At 44.4% G+C, this 20,327-nt stretch overlaps 1 protein-coding gene across 3 annotated transcripts in view; it reads right to left on the bottom strand.

Annotated features, from left to right (window-relative positions):
* NYAP1 (neuronal tyrosine phosphorylated phosphoinositide-3-kinase adaptor 1) overlaps positions 1 to 20,327 on the bottom strand; it is a 56,197-nt gene that overhangs the window by 8,941 nt on the left and 26,929 nt on the right. For all 3 annotated transcript variants that reach the window (XM_056554179.1, XM_056554178.1, XM_056554177.1), the window contains exons 2-6: positions 11,357 to 12,134; positions 7,573 to 7,734; positions 6,963 to 7,243; positions 5,760 to 6,854; positions 5,482 to 5,670 (exon numbers count right to left, since the gene is read on the bottom strand). In XM_056554179.1, coding sequence (XP_056410154.1) covers positions 5,482 to 5,670; positions 5,760 to 6,854; positions 6,963 to 7,243; positions 7,573 to 7,694 — 1,687 coding nt within the window. In that variant the 5' untranslated portion in view covers positions 7,695 to 7,734; positions 11,357 to 12,134. The remainder of the gene's footprint in view (positions 1 to 5,481; positions 5,671 to 5,759; positions 6,855 to 6,962; positions 7,244 to 7,572; positions 7,735 to 11,356; positions 12,135 to 20,327) is intronic.

Genomic DNA, 20,327 nt, shown 5'->3' with positions numbered 1-20,327 from the left:
ATGTATTGGTGTAGTGTCTGGTTCAGGGTGGATGTATTGGTGTAGTGTCTGGTTCAGGGTGGATGTATTGGTGTAGTGTCTGGTTCAGGGTGGATGTATTGGTTTAGTGTCTGGTTCAGGGTGGAGATATTGGTGTATTGTCTGGTTCAGGGTGGATGTATTGGTGTAGAGACTGGTACAGGGTGGATGTATTGGTGTAGTGTCTGGTTCAGGGTGGATGTATTGGTGTAGTGTCTGGTTCAGGGTGGATGTATTGGTGAAGTGTCTGGTTCAGGGTGGATGTATTGGTGTAGTGTCTGGTTCAGGGTGGATGTATTGGTGTAGTGTCTGGGTCAGGGTGGATGTATTGATGTAGAGTCTGGGTCAGGGTGGAGATATTGGTATAGTGTCTGGTTCAGGGTGGATGTGTTGGTGTAGTGTCTGGTTCAGGGTGGATGTATTGGTGTAGTGTCTGGTTCAGGGTGGATGTATTGGTGTAGTGTCTGGTACAGGGTGGATGTATTGGTGTAGTGTCTGGTTCAGGGTGGATGTATTGGTGAAGTTTTTGGTTCAGGGTGGATGTATTGGTATAGTGTCTGGTACAGGGTGGATGTATTGGTGTAGTGTCTGGTACAGGGTGGATGTATTGGTGTAGTGTCTGGTACAGGGTGGATGTATTGGTGTAGTGTCTGGTACAGGGTGGATGTATTGGTGTAGTGTATGGAACAGGGTGGATGTATTGGTGAAGTTTTTGGTTCAGGGTGGATGTATTGGTATAGTGTCTGGTTCAGGGTGGATGTATTGGTGTAGTGTCTGGTACAGGGTGGATGTATTGGTGTAGTGTCTGGTTCAGGGTGGAGGTATTGGTGTAGTGTCTGGTTCAGGGTGGATGTATTGGTGTAGTGACTGGTACATGGTGGAGATATTGGTATAGTGTCTGGTTCAGGGTGGATGTATTGGTGTAGTGTCTGGTACAGGGTGGATGTATTGGTGTAGTGTCTGGTACAGGGTGGATGTATTGGTGTAGTGTCTGGTTCAGGGTGGATGTATTGGTGTAGTGTCTGGTACAGGGTGGATGTATTGGTGTAGTGTCTGGTACAGGGTGGATGTATTGGTGTAGTGTCTGGTACAGGGTGGATGTATTGGTGTAGTGTCTGGTACAGGGTGGAGGTATTGGTGTAGTGTCTGGTTCAGGGTGGATGTATAGGTGTACTGTCTGGTTCAGGGTGGATGTATTGGTGTAGTGTCTGGTTCAGGGTGGATGTATTGGTGTAGTGTCTGGTTCAGGGTGGATGTATTGGTGTAGTGTCTGGTACAGGGTGGATGTATTGATGTAGCGTCTGGTTCAGGGTGGATGTATTGGTGTAGTGTCTGGTTCAGGGTGGATGTTTTGGTGTAGTGTCTGGTACAGGGTGGATGTATTGGTGTAGTGTCTGGTACATGGTGGATGTATTGTTGTATTGTCTGGTTCAGGGTGGATGTATTGGTGTAGTGTCTGGTTCAGGGTGGATGTATTGGTGTAGTGTCTGGTTCAAGGTGGATGTATTGGTGTAGTGTCTGGTACAGGGTGGATGTATTGATGTAGCGTCTGGTTCAGGGTGGATGTATTGGTTTAGTGTCTGGTTCAGGGTGGAGATATTGGTGTATTGTCTGGTTCAGGGTGGATGTATTGGTGTAGAGACTGGTACAGGGTGGATGTATTGGTGTAGTGTCTGGTTCAGGGTGGATGTATTGGTGTAGTGTCTGGTTCAGGGTGGATGTATTGGTGTAGTGTTTGGTTCTGGGTAAAGATATTGGTGTAGTGTCTGGTTCAGGGTGGAGGTATTGGTGTAGTGTCTGGTTCAGGGTGGATGTATTGGTGTAGTGACTGGTACATGGTGGAGATATTGGTGTAGTGTCTGGTACATGGTGGATGTATTGGTGTAGTGTCTGGTACAGGGTGGATGTATTGGTGTAGTGTCTGGTACAGGGTGGATGTATTGGTGTAGTGACTGGTACATGGTGGAGATATTGGTGTAGTGTCTGGTACAGGGTGGAGATATTGGTGTAGTGTCTGGTACAGGGTGGATGTATTGGTGTAGTGTCTGGTACAGGGTGGATGTATTGGTGTAGTATTTGGTACAGGGTGGATGTATTGGTGTAGTGTCTGGTACATGGTGGAGATATTGGTGTAGTGTCTGGTACAGGGTGGAGATATTGGTGTAGTGTCTGGTACAGGGTGGAGATATTGGTGTAGTGTCTGGTACAGGGTGGATGTATTGGTGTAGTGTTTGGTACAGGGTGGATGTATTGGTGTAGTGACTGGTACATGGTGGAGATATTGGTGTAGTGTCTGGTACAGGGTGGAGATATTGGTGTAGTGTCTGGTACAGGGTGGATGTATTGGTGTAGTGTCTGGTACAGGGTGGGTGTATTGGTGTAGTGTCTGGTACAGGGTAGATGTATTGGTGTAGTGTCTGGTACAGGGTGGATGTATTGGTGTAGTGTCTGCTACAGGGTGGATGTATTGGTGTAGTGTCTGGTTCAGGGTGGATGTATTGGTGTAGTGTCTGGTTCAGGGTGGATGTATTGGTGTAGTGTCTGGTTCAGGGTGGATGTATTGGTGTAGTGTCTGGTTCAGGGTGGATGTATTGGTGTAGTGTCTGGTTCAGGGTTGATGTATTGGTGTAGTGTCTGGTTCAGGGTGGATGTATTGGTGTAGTGTCTGGTACAGGGTGGATGTATTGGTGTAGTGTCTGGTTCAGGGTGGATGTATTGGTGTTGTGACTGGTACATGGTGGAGATATTGGTGTAGTGTCTGGTTCAGGGTGGAGATATTGGTGTAGTGTCTGGTTCAGGGTGGATGTATTGGTGTAGTGTCTGGTTCAGGGTAGATGTATTGGTGTAGTGTCTGGTTCAGGGTGGATGTATTGGTGTAGTGTCTGGTTCAGGGTGGATGTATTGGTGTAGTGTCTGGTACAGGGTGGATGTATTGGTGTAGTGTCTGGTACAAGGTGGATGTATTGGTGTATTGTCTGGTTCAGGGTGGATGTATTGGTGTAGTGTCTGGTACAGGGTGGATGTATTGGTGTAGTGTCTGGTTCAGGGTGGATGTATTGGTGTAGTGTCTGGTTCAGGGTGGATGTATTGGTGTAGTGTCTGGTACAGGGTGGATGTATTGGTGTAGTGTCTGGTTCAGGGTGGATGTATTGGTGTAGTGTCTGGTTCAGGGTGGATGTATTGGTGTAGTGTCTGGTACAGGGTGGATGTATTGGTGTAGTGTCTGGTACAGGGTGGATGTATTGGTGTAGTGTCTGGTACAGGGTGGATGTATTGGTGTAGTGTCTGGTACAGGGTGGAGGTATTGGTGTAGTGTCTTGTTCATGGTGGATGTATTGGTGTAGTGTCTGGTTCAGGATGGATGTATTGGTGTAGTGTCTGGTACAGGGTGGATGTATTGGTGTAGTGTCTGGTACAGGGTGGATGTATTGGTGTAGTGTCTGGTTCAGGGTGGATGTATTGGTGTAGTGTCTGGTTCAGGGTGGATGTATTGGTGTAGTGTCTGGTACAGGGTGGATGTATTGGTGTAGTGTCTGGTTCAGGGTGGATGTATTGGTGTAGTGTCTGGTACAGGGTGGATGTATTGGTGTAGTGTCTGGTTCAGGGTGGATGTATTGGTGTAGTGTCTGGTTCAGGGTGGATGTGTTGGTGTAGTGTCTGGTACAGGGTGGATGTAATGGTGTAGTGTCTGGTACAGGGTGGATGTATTGTTGTATTGTCTGGTTCAGGGTGGATGTATTGGTGTATTGTCTGGTTCAGGGTGGATGTATTGGTGTAGTGTCTGGTTCAGGGTGGATGTATTGGTGTAGTGTCTGGTTCAGGGTGGATGTATTGGTGTATTGTCTGGTTCAGGGTGGATGTATTGGTGTAGTGTCTGGTTCAGGGTGGATGTATTGGTGTAGTGTCTGGTTCAGGGTGGATGTATTGGTGTAGTGTCTGGTACAGGGTGGAGGTATTGGTGTAGTGTCTGGTTCAGGGTGGATGTATTGGTGTAGTGACTGGTACATGGTGGAGATATTGGTATAGTGTCTGGTACAGGGTGGATGTGTTGGTGTAGTGTCTGGTTCAGGGTGGATGTGTTGGTGTAGTGTCTGGTTCAGGGTGGATGTATTGGTGTAGTGTCTGGTTCAGGGTGGATGTGTTGGTGTAGTGTCTGGTACAGGGTGGATGTAATGGTGTAGTGTCTGGTACAGGGTGGATGTATTGTTGTATTGTCTGGTTCAGGGTGGATGTATTGGTGTAGTGTCTGGTTCAGGGTGGATGTATTGGTGTAGTGTCTGGTTCAGGGTGGATGTATTGGTGTAGTGTCTGGTTCAGGGTGGATGTATTGGTGTAGTGTCTGGTTCAGGGTGGATGTATTGGTGTAGTGTCTGGTTCAGGGTGGATGTATTGGTGTAGTGTCTGGTACAGGGTGGATGTATTGGTGTAGTGTCTGGTACAGGGTGGATGTGTTGGTGTAGTGTCTGGTTCAGGGTGGAGATATTGGTGTATTGTCTGGTTCAGGGTGGATGTATTGGTGTAGTGTCTGGTACAGGTTGGATGTATTGTTGTATTGTCTGGTTCAGGGTGGATGTATTGGTGTAGTGTCTGGTACATGGTGGATGTATTGGTGTAATGTCTGGTTCAGGGTGGATGTATTGGTGTAGTGTCTGGTTCAGGGTGGAGATATTGGTGTAGTGTCTGATTCAGGGTGCATGTATTGGTGTAGTGTCTGGTTCAGGGTGGATGTATTGGTGTAGTGTCTGGTTGGTTCAGGGTGGAGATATTGGTGTAGTGACTGGTTCAGGGTGGAGGTATTGTGTAGTGTCTGGTTCAGGGTAGAGATATTGGTCTATTGTCTGGTTCAGGGTGGAGGTTTTGGTGTAGTGTCTGGTTCAGAGTGGAGGTATTGGTGTAGAGACTGGTACATGATGGATGTATTGGTGTAGTGTCTGGTTCAGGGTGGATGTATTGGTGTATTGTTTGGTTCAGGGTGGATGTATTGGTGTAGTGTCTGGTACAGGGTGGATGTATTGGTGTATTGTCTGGTTCAGGGTGGATGTATTGGTGTAGTGTCTGGTACAGGGTGGAGGTATTGGTGTAGGGTCTGGTTCAGGGTGGATGTATTGGTGTAGGGTCTGGTTCAGGATGGAGATATTGGTGTAGTGTCTGGTTCAAGGTGGAGATATTGGTGTAGTGTCTGGTTCAGGGTGGAGGTATCAATACGGTGACTTGACATCACGGGGACTCGTGATGTCATTGCCTGCCCCCTCATGACGTAATGCCAATCCCCTTCAATGCATGTCTATGGGAGGGGGCGCAGCGGCCACCACGCCTCCTCCAGTAGACTTGCATTGAGGGGAAGGGTGTGACGGCAAAAGGGGGGTGGGGGGATGACATCCCGAGTCTCTGGCGCCGGATCTAAACGTTTGGAACATTTTGCTTTGAACGCTGAGCAGCGGAGGACCCCTTTAACAACCCTACCTGTACTCCTATGACATGCTGGGAAGGTTTGACATGGCACTGGAAGACCAGTCCGTGCTACCCCGCGGGCAAGCGAACTGTCCAAGCTTTGCTGGCTGCGAACAGGGATCCCAGATACAGCGGTCCCGTGACTGGCCTTCTCTGGTCTTCCTGGATTCCCGTTCCAAACACGGGGCCCATCGGTCAATGCTGGGAAGAGAAGGACAGTTACGTCTACACCAGGTGTCTCTATGATGGCCCCTGGAAGAAGAAACCTTATGTTTTAATTGTGGACTTACGTTCCCCAAGTTGGCTTCGCCGCCCACATGACATCCTTCTCTGTAGATCCCATGCAGAGCTGGGCCTCTCCTCCTCCGCTGCACCCGCCCCACCACCTATACGTGATTCGGATGCCTGAATGACCGGTGTTCTTGAGCCCTTTATGCTGGTCTCATATGCTGGTGGTCTCTTGCCCGTAGGGTATGTCCAGACGGCAGGAGAAGCCTGCTCCCCTTGGACCTGATGGAGGTGTGCTGAAGGAGGACGGCTTGGGAGTTGTGTGCCCGCCACACGGGATGCTGGGCAGATAAGTCCAGCCAAGACTGAGATTTCCCTCTCGGTTTTTTCCTCAACCTGTGAGGCCGGTAGGAGAGAATGAGTCACTTTGACGGAAGAATACACCATGGTATAAGAAAGGGCCTTGTCCCGATTATGTCCATGGGGAATGGGTAACATCGAAGCCCCTTTTTCCTGTGAGCATGTTGATCCTCTTGGGGTTTCAGACTCTGGTCTGCGCTGGGTAGAGGCCTGTGGGGGCAATGGTGTTGAGTGACTGCGGGCACGACCAGATGGAGGGAGATGAATGGATGATGAGGAGGCTGCGCTTGGTATCTCCTTATGGGGAACTGGCAGCTTAGATGATGAGGCGAGTTGTGAAGGCTTTGTAACTTTTTGGCCCTTTCCAGACGGTGCCCCGAGGAGGGGAGGTCGATGCTGTAGGAGATTAGGAAAAGGTGGAGGGATGTCAACCTCCGGAGTCCTAGGTGGTGGAAGTCGGTGGCGATGAGGATGTCGCAGATGAGATGGCTGCTCCTCATGAAGGGGGTATTTCATTTCCTCATAAATTGCCTCTTCTTCCCCATCGGACTCCTCTTCTGGTGGTGCCGGGGTGGGTGGGGGAGGAGGTCTCCGAGATGCATTGCCTACCATCTCAATGTACACAGGTTCTTCTGGAGAGGGTGAAGAGGCGCGGGTGCTGGAAGTGAGAATGGCAGATGTTGAGGCAGGCCGGTTCGCATAGGCCTCATCAAAGGAGGCAGAGAGATGGGTGTGAGGGCTGCGCTGCGGCTTCTGTGGGGGCATCCGGCGCATGTCAGAGGCACTTTTTAGGGACCCTATAAAAAAAATGAGTCAGGTCAAACAAAGGTGGAAGCCAATGACTGAACATAAAGGATAGGAGCGATGGTAGGACTCTCATGGTTCCCGTCAACATTAGCTCTTACCTTCCTTCCTGATCCTACGTTCCTCTCCTGTCCTTCCCTCTCCACCAAGGCTGAGTTTTGTGCTGGGGTTCCTCTTGGGCTTAGCAGGGGGTCTCCTACCTGGAGGACCCCCTTCATTTCCACTATCCTCTGGTGCACTGCCCACTGAGTGACAGGAAAGAGACCGAGGGGCCATGGCACTGGCACATGGGAGAGGGGCCCGCTCCTGAGAGGCTGGCATAGTCATGAAGCCCATTCGGAAATGGCGACGAAATGAAGCCATGTCCCGGACCTTTCCCGAGCTACAAGAAAAAGACATACAGTGTACAGGATTGCCCATGATGCCACAGGAGGACACAGCATGGCGTTTTTTCACTATTACGTATAGCGTGGGACTGTTATATAAATGGTGGTACCAATATAAGATATCCATACATGTCAGACTAAAGTCAGCTGGACCCTGGACCAGATGATGTTGGTGAAGAGAAGGGTTGGGCATGTTGGATCTTTACTGCACCAAAAATGTCTGGCTATGGCTTACCCCTCCCCATAGAGGGAACCTAAATGTTTGTGTGTATGCTAGTGTAATGCGGGCATCCATTTCCCAGCATCCTCCGCACCATCTTTTTACCTTTTCTTCGGTTCCTCCTCCTTCTGTCTCCATTCCACCCGACTCTTTCTATACAGCAGATTCATGGCTCCAGCCTTTTCTATCCCAAGAAATGTCACAGTGTCGGAAGAGCTGGGGGTCATCTTCTGGAGACCGACCTTTAGACCCCGCTGAGGGTGGAGACTGTGCAAGACAAAGTGGGAAACATGTCACTATTAGTGTTGCTCACAAATATTCGCAATTCGAATATTATTCGCGAATATCGCATATTCGCGAATTCGCGAATTTCGCGAATATAGCGCTATATATTCGTAATTACGAATATTCGTTTTTTTTTTTTTGTTTTTTTTCACAGTACACATCACAGTGATCATCCCTCTCTGCTTCCAGCTTGTGTGGTGTAAAGAAGGCTCTAATACTACTGTGTGAGACTGGCGTGCAAAACTTCGCATATGCGAAAATTAGCATATGCTAATTTTCGTATATGCGAATTTTCGCGTATGCTAATTTTGTATATGCTAATATTGACATATTTTTATTTTGGCATTCGCGAATGTTCGCATATGCGAAAATAAAACGAGATTATAACGAATATGCGAATATTCGCGAATATATGACGAATATTCGTCCATATATTCGCAAATTCGAATATGGCCTATGCCGCTCAACACTAGTCACTATAAAGTGGGAAGAAGAACCAACAGAGCAGCGCAATTCTTTGTAAAAGGATCTATGAGCAGCTCATGGAGATGGCGGGATGAACCAACATGGGTCCATACGGGATAGGAACTTGGGATCTCTTGCACTTAAATATGTAAACCCCTAAAAAGTTATGTAGCATCAATGGGCATCATCAAGGAATGAGCTGAAAGTATGAATGTGGTGGTGAGGTTATATACATCTCCTAATACCCTAGACTTTATATATCACAGATGCCATGTGGTGGTGAGGTTATATACACCTCCTAATGCCCTAGACTTTATATATCACAGGTGCCATGTGGTGGTGAGGTCATATATACCTCCTAATGCCCTAGACTTTATATATCACAGGTGCCATGTGGTGGTGAGGTCATATATACCTCCTAATGCCCTAGACTTTATATATCACAGGTGCCATGTGGTGGTGAGGTTATATACACCTCCTAATGCCCTAGACTTTATATATCACAGATGCCATGTGGTGGTGAGGTTATATACACCTCCTAATGCCCTAGACTTTATATATCACAGATGCCATGTGGTGGTGAGGTTATATACACCTCCTAATGCCCTAGACTTTATATGTGACAGGTGCCATGTGGTGGTGAGGTCATATATACCTCCTAATGCCCTAGACTTTATATATCACAGATGCCATGTGGTGGTGAGGTTATATACACCTCCTAATGCCCTAGACTTTATATATCACAGGTGCCATGTGGTGGTGAGGTCATATATACCTCCTAATGCCCTAGACTTTATATATCACAGGTGCCATGTGGTGGTGAGGTCATATACATCTCCTAATGACCTAGACTTTATATATCATAGATGCCATGTGGTGGCGAGGTCATATACACCTCCTAATACCCTAGACTTTATATATCACAGGTGCCATGTGGTGGTGAGGTCATATACATCTCCTAATGACCTAGACTTTATATATCATAGATGCCATGTTGTGCTGAGGTCATATATACCTCCTAATGCCCTAGACTTTATATATCACAGGTGCCATGTGGTGGTGAGGTTATATATACCTCCTAATGCCATAGACTTTATATATCACAGATGCCATGTGGTGGTGGGGTCATATATATCTCCTAATGCCATAGACTTTATATATCACAGGTGCCATGTGGTGGTGAGTTCATATACATGTCCTAATGCCCTAGACTTTATATATCACAGGTGCCATGTGGTGGTGAGGTCATATATACCTCCTAATGCCATAGACTTTATATATCACAGATGCCATGTGGTGGTAAGGTCATATATATCTCCTAATGCCCTAGACTTTATATATCACAGGTGCCATGTGGTGGTGAGGTCATATATCTCCTAATGCCCTAGACTTTATATATCACAGGTGCCATGTGGTGGTGAGGTCATATACATCTCCTAATGCCCTAGACTTTATATATGACAGGTGCCATGTGGTGGTGAGGTCATATACATGTCCTAATGCCCTAGACTTTATATATCACAGATGCCATGTGGTGGTGAGGTTATATACACCTCCTAATGCCCTAGACTTTATATATCGCCGGTGCCATGTGGTGGTAAGGTCATATACATGTCCTAATGCCCTAGACTTTATATGTCACAGGTGCCATGTTGTGCTGAGGTCATATATACCTCCTAATGCCCTAGACTTTATATATCACAGGTGCCATGTGGTGGTGAGGTCATATATACCTCCTAATGCCATAGACTTTATATATCACAGATGCCATGTGGTGGTAAGGTCATATACATCTCCTAATGCCCTAGACTTTATATGTGACAGGTGCCATGTGGTGGTGAGTTCATATACATGTCCTAATGCCCTAGACTTTATATATCACAGGTGCCATGTGGTGGTGAGGTCATATACATCTCCTAATGCCCTAGACTTTATATATGACAGGTGCCATGTGGTGGTAAGGTCATATACATGTCCTAATGCCCTAGACTTTATATATCGCCGGTGCCATATGGTGGTAAGGTCATATACATGTCCTAATGCCCTAGACTTTATATGTCACAGGTGCCATGTTGTGCTGAGGTCATATATACCTCCTAATGCCCTAGACTTTATATATCACAGGTGCCATGTGGTGGTGAGGTCACATACATCTCCTAATCCCCTAGACTTTATATATCACAGGTGCCATGTGGTGGTGGGGTCATATACATCTCCTAATGCCCTAGACTTTATATGTCACAGGTGCCATGTGGTGGTATGGTCATATATCTCCTAATAACCTAGACTTTATATATCACAGGTGCCATAACCACCCTCCAGTGTAGTAGGTTCTAGGTTGGATCTTCCTGTAATCTATCTATATGATGTAATGTGGACCAGAGTGTCTTCCGAAAGACGTATGAATATGGCCTAAATAAAGATAAACCAAGTGGGTTCTTGACTGGATAGACATCATTAAAAGGGTACTCTGCCCCCAGACATCTTATCCCCTATCCAAAGGATAGGGGATAGATGTCTCGTTACGGGGGTCCCGCCACTGGGGACCCCCGCAATCTCCCTGCTGCACTCGGCATTCGTTTAGAGCGTCGGGTGCAGCACCAGAGGCTCGTGACGTCGTGGCCACACCCCCTCAATGCAAGTCTATGGGAGGGGTTTGATGTCACCCCCCCTTTCATAGACTTGCATTGAGGGGGCGTGGCCAGGACTTCACGAGTGGGGCGTGACGAGCCTCCGCCCCACATCGCCAGTCATCCGGCACAGAGCGAAGCTCCCTCTGTGCGCCGGATGTCTGGGGTGCCGTAGCCAAGATCGCCGGGACCCCCGCGATCAGACATCTTTTCCCATATCCTTTGGATAGGGGATAAGATGTCTAGGGGCGGAGTACCCCTTTAAGCCAGTTACACAATAAATATGTCGACCACTAACTATCAATTGCCCCATCCCTAAAAAAAAGGATCATTGATGTTGATTGAGCTCATGTCAAGCACCATGTTCAGACTTCAGGACTAGGCTCTCCACCTCCTGGGAACTGTGGCAGTGACATGACCTGCCTCAATATCCAACAAAGCCATGTCGTGAGTGTGAAGCCAGGACATCTGATGCCCTTTAGGGTGAACACATGCTTTCCATACCATACCTTAGGGTGTCTCACTTGGGTAGGTTCATCCCACAGCCATGTCTCCCGATCTTGCATGTGGGTCGAGTTGAATAAACTGACCTCACGTTGGCTACTGTGACTTTCTGGAGACGACCATGTAGGATCCCGTTCCTGTCCCAAGCCAGGAATCAATCCATAAAGTCCGTTCTAAAAAAAAATATTAAAAACTTTTCACAAAACGTCTAAAAACCTCCGTCCTACATTTCAGTTAGTACAAGAAGCTTCTTCCTCCGGCAAAGACGTTGCCAATTTTAGATGGATCCAAAAGAAATCCCGACCATGACTATAAGAAGACGTTATTGGGCATGTATCTCCCCCACCCAAAACTTCTTCTCGAAGGACGGAGACAAAACTGTAAGAATACTGGATAATCGACCCTGGAAGATCGTCCATCAGCTAAAGTCATCTAGGAAGACTCCGGTATACTTCTGACCACAAAAAGGAGTAAGCATCGTAGGATATCGGTTATCATCCATGAAAGACAAGATCAGTATGTTCAGAATATAAATCCTTAAGGAAGATTTCTTTCCTGACTCAGGTCAGTGGTGGATGATGTCTTGGCTGGCAGAGGTATACTGATGACAAGCCCATAGGTAGATCATACAAGCTGCGTCAACTGGTCGGCGCCTCTCCTTTCCTGGTTTCCCATAGTGAGGTCTTCACAAAAATTAGGAGTCAGGATTTATTTATTTTTTTTGTTTACATGACATGAGGCCAAGAGACACGGAGACTGGAAGACATCTTCAAAGATTGTTCTCTAGAAGAAAACCAAGAAGGAATTGTGAGGCCAACAATATCTTTGTAACTATAGATCCTATACATCAGGTAAGAAAAACCTCTGCATCCAAATAACAGAGCATTTCAAGGTAAAAATCAGTACTTTCTGTTAAAAATTATTCCTTTAAATGTTATTGATTAATTGAACACAGCTAGTACAATAAATATTATTGTATTTTATTATTATAATAATAATAATTATTATAAATAATAATAATATTAATAAGGCTGGATATCACCTGCATAGGACGAGGGACGGAAAGTTATAAAGAAGTAGAAATAGACAGCAGAGATGAACACAGATAAGAGTGTCAGATATAGAAAGGTAGAGGAATTAGACAGGATGTAATATAGAAGAGTGGAGGGAAAATAGAAGAGCGGAGGGAACAGGGAAGACTGGAGGAAATATAGAAGAGCGGAGGGAACAGGGAAGACTGGAGGAAATATAGAAGAGCGGAGGGAACAGAAAGACTGGAGGAAATAAAGAAGAGTGGATGGAACAGAGAAGACGAGGAAATATAGAAGAGTGGAGGGAACAGGGAAGACTGGAAGAAATATAGAAGAGTGGAGGGAACAGGGAAGACTGGAAGAAATATAGAAGAGTGGAGGGAACAGGAAAGACTGGAGGAAATATAGAAGAGAGGAGGGAACAGGGAAGACTGGAAGAAATATAGAAGAGTGGAGCGAACAGGGAAGACTGGAGGAAATATAGCAGTGCGGAGGGAACAGGGAAGATTGGAGGAAATATAGAAGAGTGGAGGGAACATGGAAAACTGGAGGAAATATAGAAGAGTGGAGGGAATAAGGAAAACTGGAGGAAATATAGAAAACGGAGGGAACAGGGAAGACTAGGAAATATAGAAGAGTGGAGGGAACAGGGAAGACTAGGAAATATAGAAGAGTGGAGGGAACAGGGAAGACTGGAGGAAATATAGAAGAGCGGAGGGAACAGGGAAGACTGGAGGAAATATAGAAGAGTGGAGGGAACAGGGAAGACTAGAGGAAACATAGAAGAGCAGAGGGAACAGGGAAGACTGGAGGAAATATAGAAGAGTGGAGGGAACAGGGAAGACTGGAGGAAATATAGAAGAGCGGAGGGAACAGGGAAGACTGGAGGAAATATAGAAGAGTGGAGGGAACAGGGAAGACTGGAGGAAATATAGAAGAGTGGAGGGAACAGAGAACACTAGAGGAAATATAGAAGAGTGGAGGGAAGACTGGAGGAAATATAGAAGAGCGGAGGGAACAGGGAAGACTAGAGGAAATATAGAAGAGCGGAGGGAACAGAAAGACTGGAGGAAATAAAAAAGAGTGGATGGAACAGAGAAGACTGGAGGAAATATAGAAGAGTGGAGGGAACAGGGAAGACTGGAAGAAATACAGAAGAGTGGAGGGAACAGGGAAGACTGGAAGAATTATAGAAGAGCGGAGGGAACAGGGAAGACTGGAGGAAATATAGAAGAGTGGAGGGAACAGGAAAGACTGGAGGAAATATAGAAGAGAGGAGGGAACAGGGAAGACTGGAAGAAATATAGAAGAGTGGAGGGAACAGGGAAGACTGGAGGAAATATAGCAGTGCGGAGGGAACAGGGAAGATTGGAGGAAATATAGAAGAGTGGAGGGAACATAGAAAACTGGAGGAAATATAGAAGAGTGGAGGGAACAAGGAAAACTGGAGGAAATATAGAAAACGGAGGGAACAGGGAAGACTGGAGGAAATATAGAAGAGTGGAGGGAACAGGGAAGACTAGGAAATATAGAAGAGTGAAGGGAACAGGGAAGACTGGAGGAAATATAGAAGAGCGGAGGGAACAGGGAAGACTGAAGGAAATATAGAAGAGTGGAGGGAACAGGGAAGACTGGAGAAAATAAAGAGGAGCGGAGGGAACAGGGAAGACTGGAGGAAATATAGAAGAGTGGAGGGAACAGGGAAGACTGGAGGAAATATAGAAGAGCGGAGGGAACAGGGAAGACTGGAGGAAATATAGAAGAGTGGAGGGAACAGGGAACACTGGAGGAAATATAGAAGAGCGGAGGGAACAGAGAAGACTGGAGGAAATATAGAAGAGTGGAGGGAACAGGGAAGACTGGAGGAAATATAGAAGAGCGGAGGGAACAGGGAAGATTGGAGGAAATATAGAAGAGCGGAGGGAACAGGGAAGACTGGAGGAAATATAGAAGAGTGGATGAACAGAGAAGACTGGAGGAAATATAGAAGATTGGAGGGAACAGCAAAGATTGAAGGAAATATGGAAGAGTGGAGGGAACAGGGAAGAATGGAGGAAATATAGAAGAGTGGAGGGAACAGGGAAGACTAGAGGAAATATAGAAGAGCGGAGGGAAGAGGGAAGACTGGAGGAAATATAGAAGAGTGGAGGGAACAGGGAAGACTGGAGGAAATATAGAAGAGAGAACAGGGAAGACTGGAGGAAATATAGAAGAGTGGGGGGAACAGGGAAGACTGGAGGAAATATAGAAGAGTGGAGGGAACAGGGAAGACTGGAGGAAATATAGAAGAGTGGAGGGAACAGGGAAGACTGGAGGAAATATAGAAGAGTGGAGGGAACAGAGAACACTAGAGGAAATATAGAAGAGTGGAGGGAAGAGGGAAGACTGGAGGAAATATAGTAGAGCGGAGGGAACAGGGAAGACTGTAGGAAATATAGAACAGGGGAGGGAGCAGGGAAGACTGGAGGAAATATAGAAGAGTAGAGGGAGAAAAGAAGACTGGATGAAATATATAAGAGTAGAGGGAAGAGGAAAGACTGGAGGAAATATAGAAGATTGGCAAGAAAAGGAACAGGGAAGACTGGAGGAAATATAGAAGAGTGGAGGGAACAGGGAAGACTAGAGGAAATATAGAAAAGTGGAGGGAAGAGGGAAGACTGGAGAAAATATAGTAGAGTGGAGGGATCAGGGAAGACTGGAGGAAATATAGAAGAGGGGAGGGAACAGGGAAGACTGGAGGAAATATAGAAGAGTGGAGGCAACAGGGAAGACTGAAGGAAATATAGAAGAGTGAAAGGATCGATTTATCTATGCCATTTCCAGGGCTGATGTTTTGAGGGGTGTACCAGGACTGAAGCCCAGGACTGTGATGTAAAAACGCACAGAATGCTGGACCCTGACTATAGCATCACAACAGTACAACACCCCCCCCCCCCACCTCGTGCTATTCTCTCTCTTCAGTATATTGTTATTATAATGAGGGTGAATGAGACGGGGGGGAGGGGTGCACAGACAGCTGTGTGACATTGTATGTATTGTAATGTATGTGAATATATATATATATATGTATATATATATATATATATATATATATATGAATGTGTGCTGTGTATAAGTGTGTGTATGGGTGGATGTGTACAGTATATACATGTTTGTATAGATGTGTATAAGTGTGTACAGTATATATGTGTGTGTGTGTATGGATGGATGTGTATGTATGTGTGCAGTATATAGATATGTGTATGTATGCATACAGTACATATATGTGTGTATGTATAGACGTCTACAGTCAGAGGCGGCTCTCCTATTAGGCGAGTTAGGCAGCTGCCTAAGGCCTCGCGCTGGAGGGGGCCTTGTAGCCGTCTAACTCGCCCCCTAAGTAAGTGGCGATACGTATGATGTATGCATCGCCACTCAGCAGAGTCATCAGAATGGCTTCTTTCATTTAATAAAAAAAAAAGGCCTCTGAAAAATTAAAGACGCAATCTGATTGGTTGCTAAGGGCAACTCAGCAACATTTCCTCTGAACAGGTTTGGATAAATCTCCCCCTTTATGTTTTTAAACCTCAACCTGTGAGAAAATCCTGTGAACGCCCCTGGTGAATGGCAATATATACACTGTAAGCACCGCGGGCTGGGGGCCTCATGATTGAGCTTCGCCTAGAGCTGCCCCTGTCTACAGTATATGTATGTCTACAGTGTGTATGTGTGTATGTGTACAGTATGTATGTTTGTATGTGTGTGTATGTGTACAGTATGTATGTGTGTGTATGTGTACAGTATGTATGTTTGTATGTATGTGTGTATGTATGTATGTATGTATGTATGTGTGTATGTGTACAGTATGTATGTATGTGTGTGTGTATGTGTACAGTATGTATGTATGTGTGTATGTGTACAGTATGTATGTATGTATGTATGTGTGTATGTGTACAGTATGTATGTGTGTGTATATGTACAGTATGTATGTTTGTATGTATGTATGTATGTGTGTATGTATGTATGTATGTGTGTATGTATGTATGTATGTGTGTATGTATGTATGTATGTGTGTATGTGTACAGTATGTATGTATGTGTGTGTGTATGTGTACAGTATGTATGTATGTGTGTATGTGTACAGTATGTATGTATGTATGTGTGTATGTGTACAGTATGTATGTGTGTGTATATGTACAGTATGTATGTTTGTATGTATGTGTGTATGTATGTATGTATGTGTGTATGTATGTATGTATGTGTGTATGTGTACAGTATGTATGTATGTGTGTGTGTGTATGTGTACAGTATGTATGTATGTATGTGTGTATGTGTACAGTATGTATGTATGTGTGTATGTGTACAGTATGTATGTATGTATGTATGTATGTATGTGTGTGTACAGTATGTATGTGTACAGTATGTATGTTTGTATATATGTATCTGTACAGTATGTATGTATGTCTACAGTGTGTATGTTTGTATGTGTACAGTATGTATGTATGTAGGTATGTGTGTACAGTATGTATGTGTACAGTATGTATGTTTGTATGTGTGCATGTGTACAGTATGTATGTATGTGTGTATGTGTACAGTATGTATGTATGTATGTATGTGTGTTTACAGTATGTATGTGTACAGTATGTATGTTTTTATATATGTATGTGTACAGTATGTATGTTTGTATGTGTGCATGTGTACAGTATGTATGTATGTGTGTATGTGTACAGTATGTATGTATGTATGTGTGTTTACAGTATGTATGTGTACAGTATGTATGTTTGTATATATGTATGTATGTGTACAGTATGTATGTATGTTTGTATCTGTACAGTATGTATGTATGTATGTATGTCTACAGTGTGTATGTTTGTATGTGTACAGTATGTATGTTTGTATGTGTGTATGTGTATAGTATGTATGTTTGTATGTGTGTATGTGTACAGTATGTATGTATGTATGTGTGTATGTGTACAGTATGTATGTATGTATGTATGTATGTGTGTGTACAGTATGTATGTGTACAGTGTGTATGTTTGTATATATGTATCTGTACAGTATGTATGTATGTCTACAGTGTGTATGTTTGTATGTGTACAGTATGTATGTTTGTATGTGTGTATGTGTACAGTATGTATGTATGTATGTATGTATGTGTGTATGTGTGCAGTATGTATGTATGTATGTATGTGTGTGTACAATATGTATGTGTACAGTATGTATGTTTGTATATATGTATGTGTACAGTATGTATGTATGTATGTCTACAGTGTGTATGTTTGTATGTGTACAGTATGTATGTATGTATGTTTGTATCTGTACAGTATGTATGTATGTCTACAGTGTGTATGTTTGTATGTGTACAGTATGTATGTATGTATGTATGTGTGTGTACAGTATGTATGTGTACAGTATGTATGTTTGTATATATGTATGTGTACAGTATGTATGTTTGTATCTGTACAGTATGTATGTATGTATGTCTACAGTGTGTATGTTTGTATCTGTACAGTATGTATGTATGTATGTCTACAGTGTGTATGTTTGTATGTTTGTATCTGTACAGTATGTTTGTATGTATGTCTACAGTGTGTATGTATGTATGTCTACAGTGTGTATGTTTGTATGTTTGTATCTGTACAGTATGTATGTATGTATGTGTTATGTCTACAGTGTGTATGTTTGTATGTTTGTATCTGTACAGTATGTATGTATGTATATATGTCTACAGTGTGTATGTTTGTATGTCTACAGTGTGTATGTATGTATGTCTACAGTGTGTATGTATGTATGTCTACAGTGTGTATGTTTGTATGTCTACAGTGTGTATGTTTGTATCTGTACAGTATGTATGTATGTATGTATGTCTACAGTGTGTATGTTTGTATGTCTACAGTGTGTATGTTTGTATGTCTACAGTGTGTATGTTTGTATGTCTACAGTGTGTATGTATGTATGTTTGTATCTGTACAGTATGTACGTATGTATGTATGTCTACAGTGTGTATGTTTGTATGTCTACAGTGTGTATGTTTGTATGTCTACAGTGTGTATGTTTGTATGTCTACAGTGTGTATGTATGTATGTTTGTATCTGTACAGTATGTATGTATGTATGTCTACAGTGTGTATGTTTGTATGTCTACAGTGTGTATGTTTGTATGTCTACAGTGTGTATGTTTGTATGTTTGTATCTGTACAGTATGTATGTATGTATGTATGTCTACAGTGTGTATGTTTGTATGTCTACAGTGTGTATGTTTGTATGTCTACAGTGTGTATGTTTGTATGTGTGTATGTGTACTGTATTTATGTTTGTGTACAGTTTACACGCTTTCTGAGTTATAGTTTCATGACAAAAAAAACCAAAACTATGGTGATGCCAGACCTGTCACGTGTACAGGCACGAGGGTACGCAAAGAACTATCACACAGGTAAGATGATTACGAAAAGACCTGTCACGTCTACAGGCACGACGGTTATGAAAAGACCTGGTAAAGGTTCAGGCATGGTGGTTCTCGAATAGAACTACAGGTTTGAGGGTTACGCAAGGCACTGTCATGTTCGAAGTCACGAGGGATATGAAATGATCTGTCAACCGCGGTAGCACGTCACCCTGGAGTTTAGTTTGGGGCAGAATTTCGGCGGTTTTAGGTTAGCTCAGTGTTCAGGATGGGGTTATTTGAGTGTAGTCGATGGCTCATTGTCTGCGCGTAGTCATGGCCTGTCTACAGGCACGATGGCAATGCAAGGTCCGATTACTCGCAACAGGCCAATGCTTCGGAGTTCAGTGGGTGGATAGTCATGGTATGGCTGTCAGACAGTTCGGGTAGTCGTCAGGTAAGTTTCTAAAGCTTAGTTCTGGTTTTAGGAAAATTTGTACATCATGGTCGAGGTCTGTCATGGGGTCAGGTTACTGGGTGTTATTTGGCCAACAGTTTGGGTTTGGCCTCTAAAATAGGGATCGGAGAGTGTAGTTTAGGCCTGATAGGCAGCTATCAGTTCTCTCGGTTTAATGACACATGTCAGTGTATTTAGCTTGTATACTGGCATGGTCTAGAGGCAGGGCTGGTTTTTTCTTCAGAGTAGGTATAGTGCTTATAGCTATGCATCACTAGGTAGAGCCTTCGGTCATAATTAGTTGGTTGGTTCTACTATCATACGGTCTGTATTAGGGTTTTCATGGGCAGCGAAGTTAGGGGGTGGGGTTGTTTATGAGGTCATGCATTTTACTACTTAACCTGCCAGGTCAGGTGTTTTGCCCACTAAAGGGCCGCCCTCGGTCGCGACTATGGGCATGGTTTAGCCTCTGTTGTTAGGTTAACCTTCTATGCAGGTCTGTAGGACGTTGGTGAACACGATGGGAAGTTTGCTCTGACCACGTCACAGTTCGTTTTTCACACAAGGTCATTGATCACCACTAGGGGAGGTAATCATCAGGAATCCTCAGTTCACCCTTTTCGCATTGGGGCAGCATCACAACACAAGGCTCCCCGCACATTATACAGAAGTTAGGCAGATGCAAGTCAGGCTGCTAGGCTACCTAGGTCCCAAATCCCCACAACAAAATGGCCGATGCCTTCAGATACTTGGTATTGCCATTCCGATAATTTATTTATTCCTGCACGGTTTTGTGTTTTGCCCACTAAAGGCTAACCCTCGGTCGCGGTTTTTTGGGCACAGTTCAACCGCTTTACTATTCAGTGTTATACATATGTATTATTAGTTTCATTACAGGAACCACCGAAGAAGTATGATCTACTGGTGTAGGTAAGTCTTGCTGGTCACGTATGGAGCCCTGACCACAAATATATATTTATACCCTGTTTTTTGTGTGACATTGGAGTGCCACTTCTACTTTACTTTGGATATATATATATATATATATATATATATATATATGGATGAATGTGTATAAATTTTACAGTATATAAAACTATGTGTATATTTATAAGTGTATATGTATGTT

Source organism: Hyla sarda, unplaced genomic scaffold (genome assembly GCF_029499605.1).
Source record: "Hyla sarda isolate aHylSar1 unplaced genomic scaffold, aHylSar1.hap1 scaffold_59, whole genome shotgun sequence".
NCBI classification, from domain to species: domain Eukaryota; kingdom Metazoa; phylum Chordata; class Amphibia; order Anura; family Hylidae; genus Hyla; species Hyla sarda.
The sequence above is the reverse complement of the archived record's forward strand: the minus strand, read 5'-3'. Positions and strand labels throughout refer to the sequence as shown.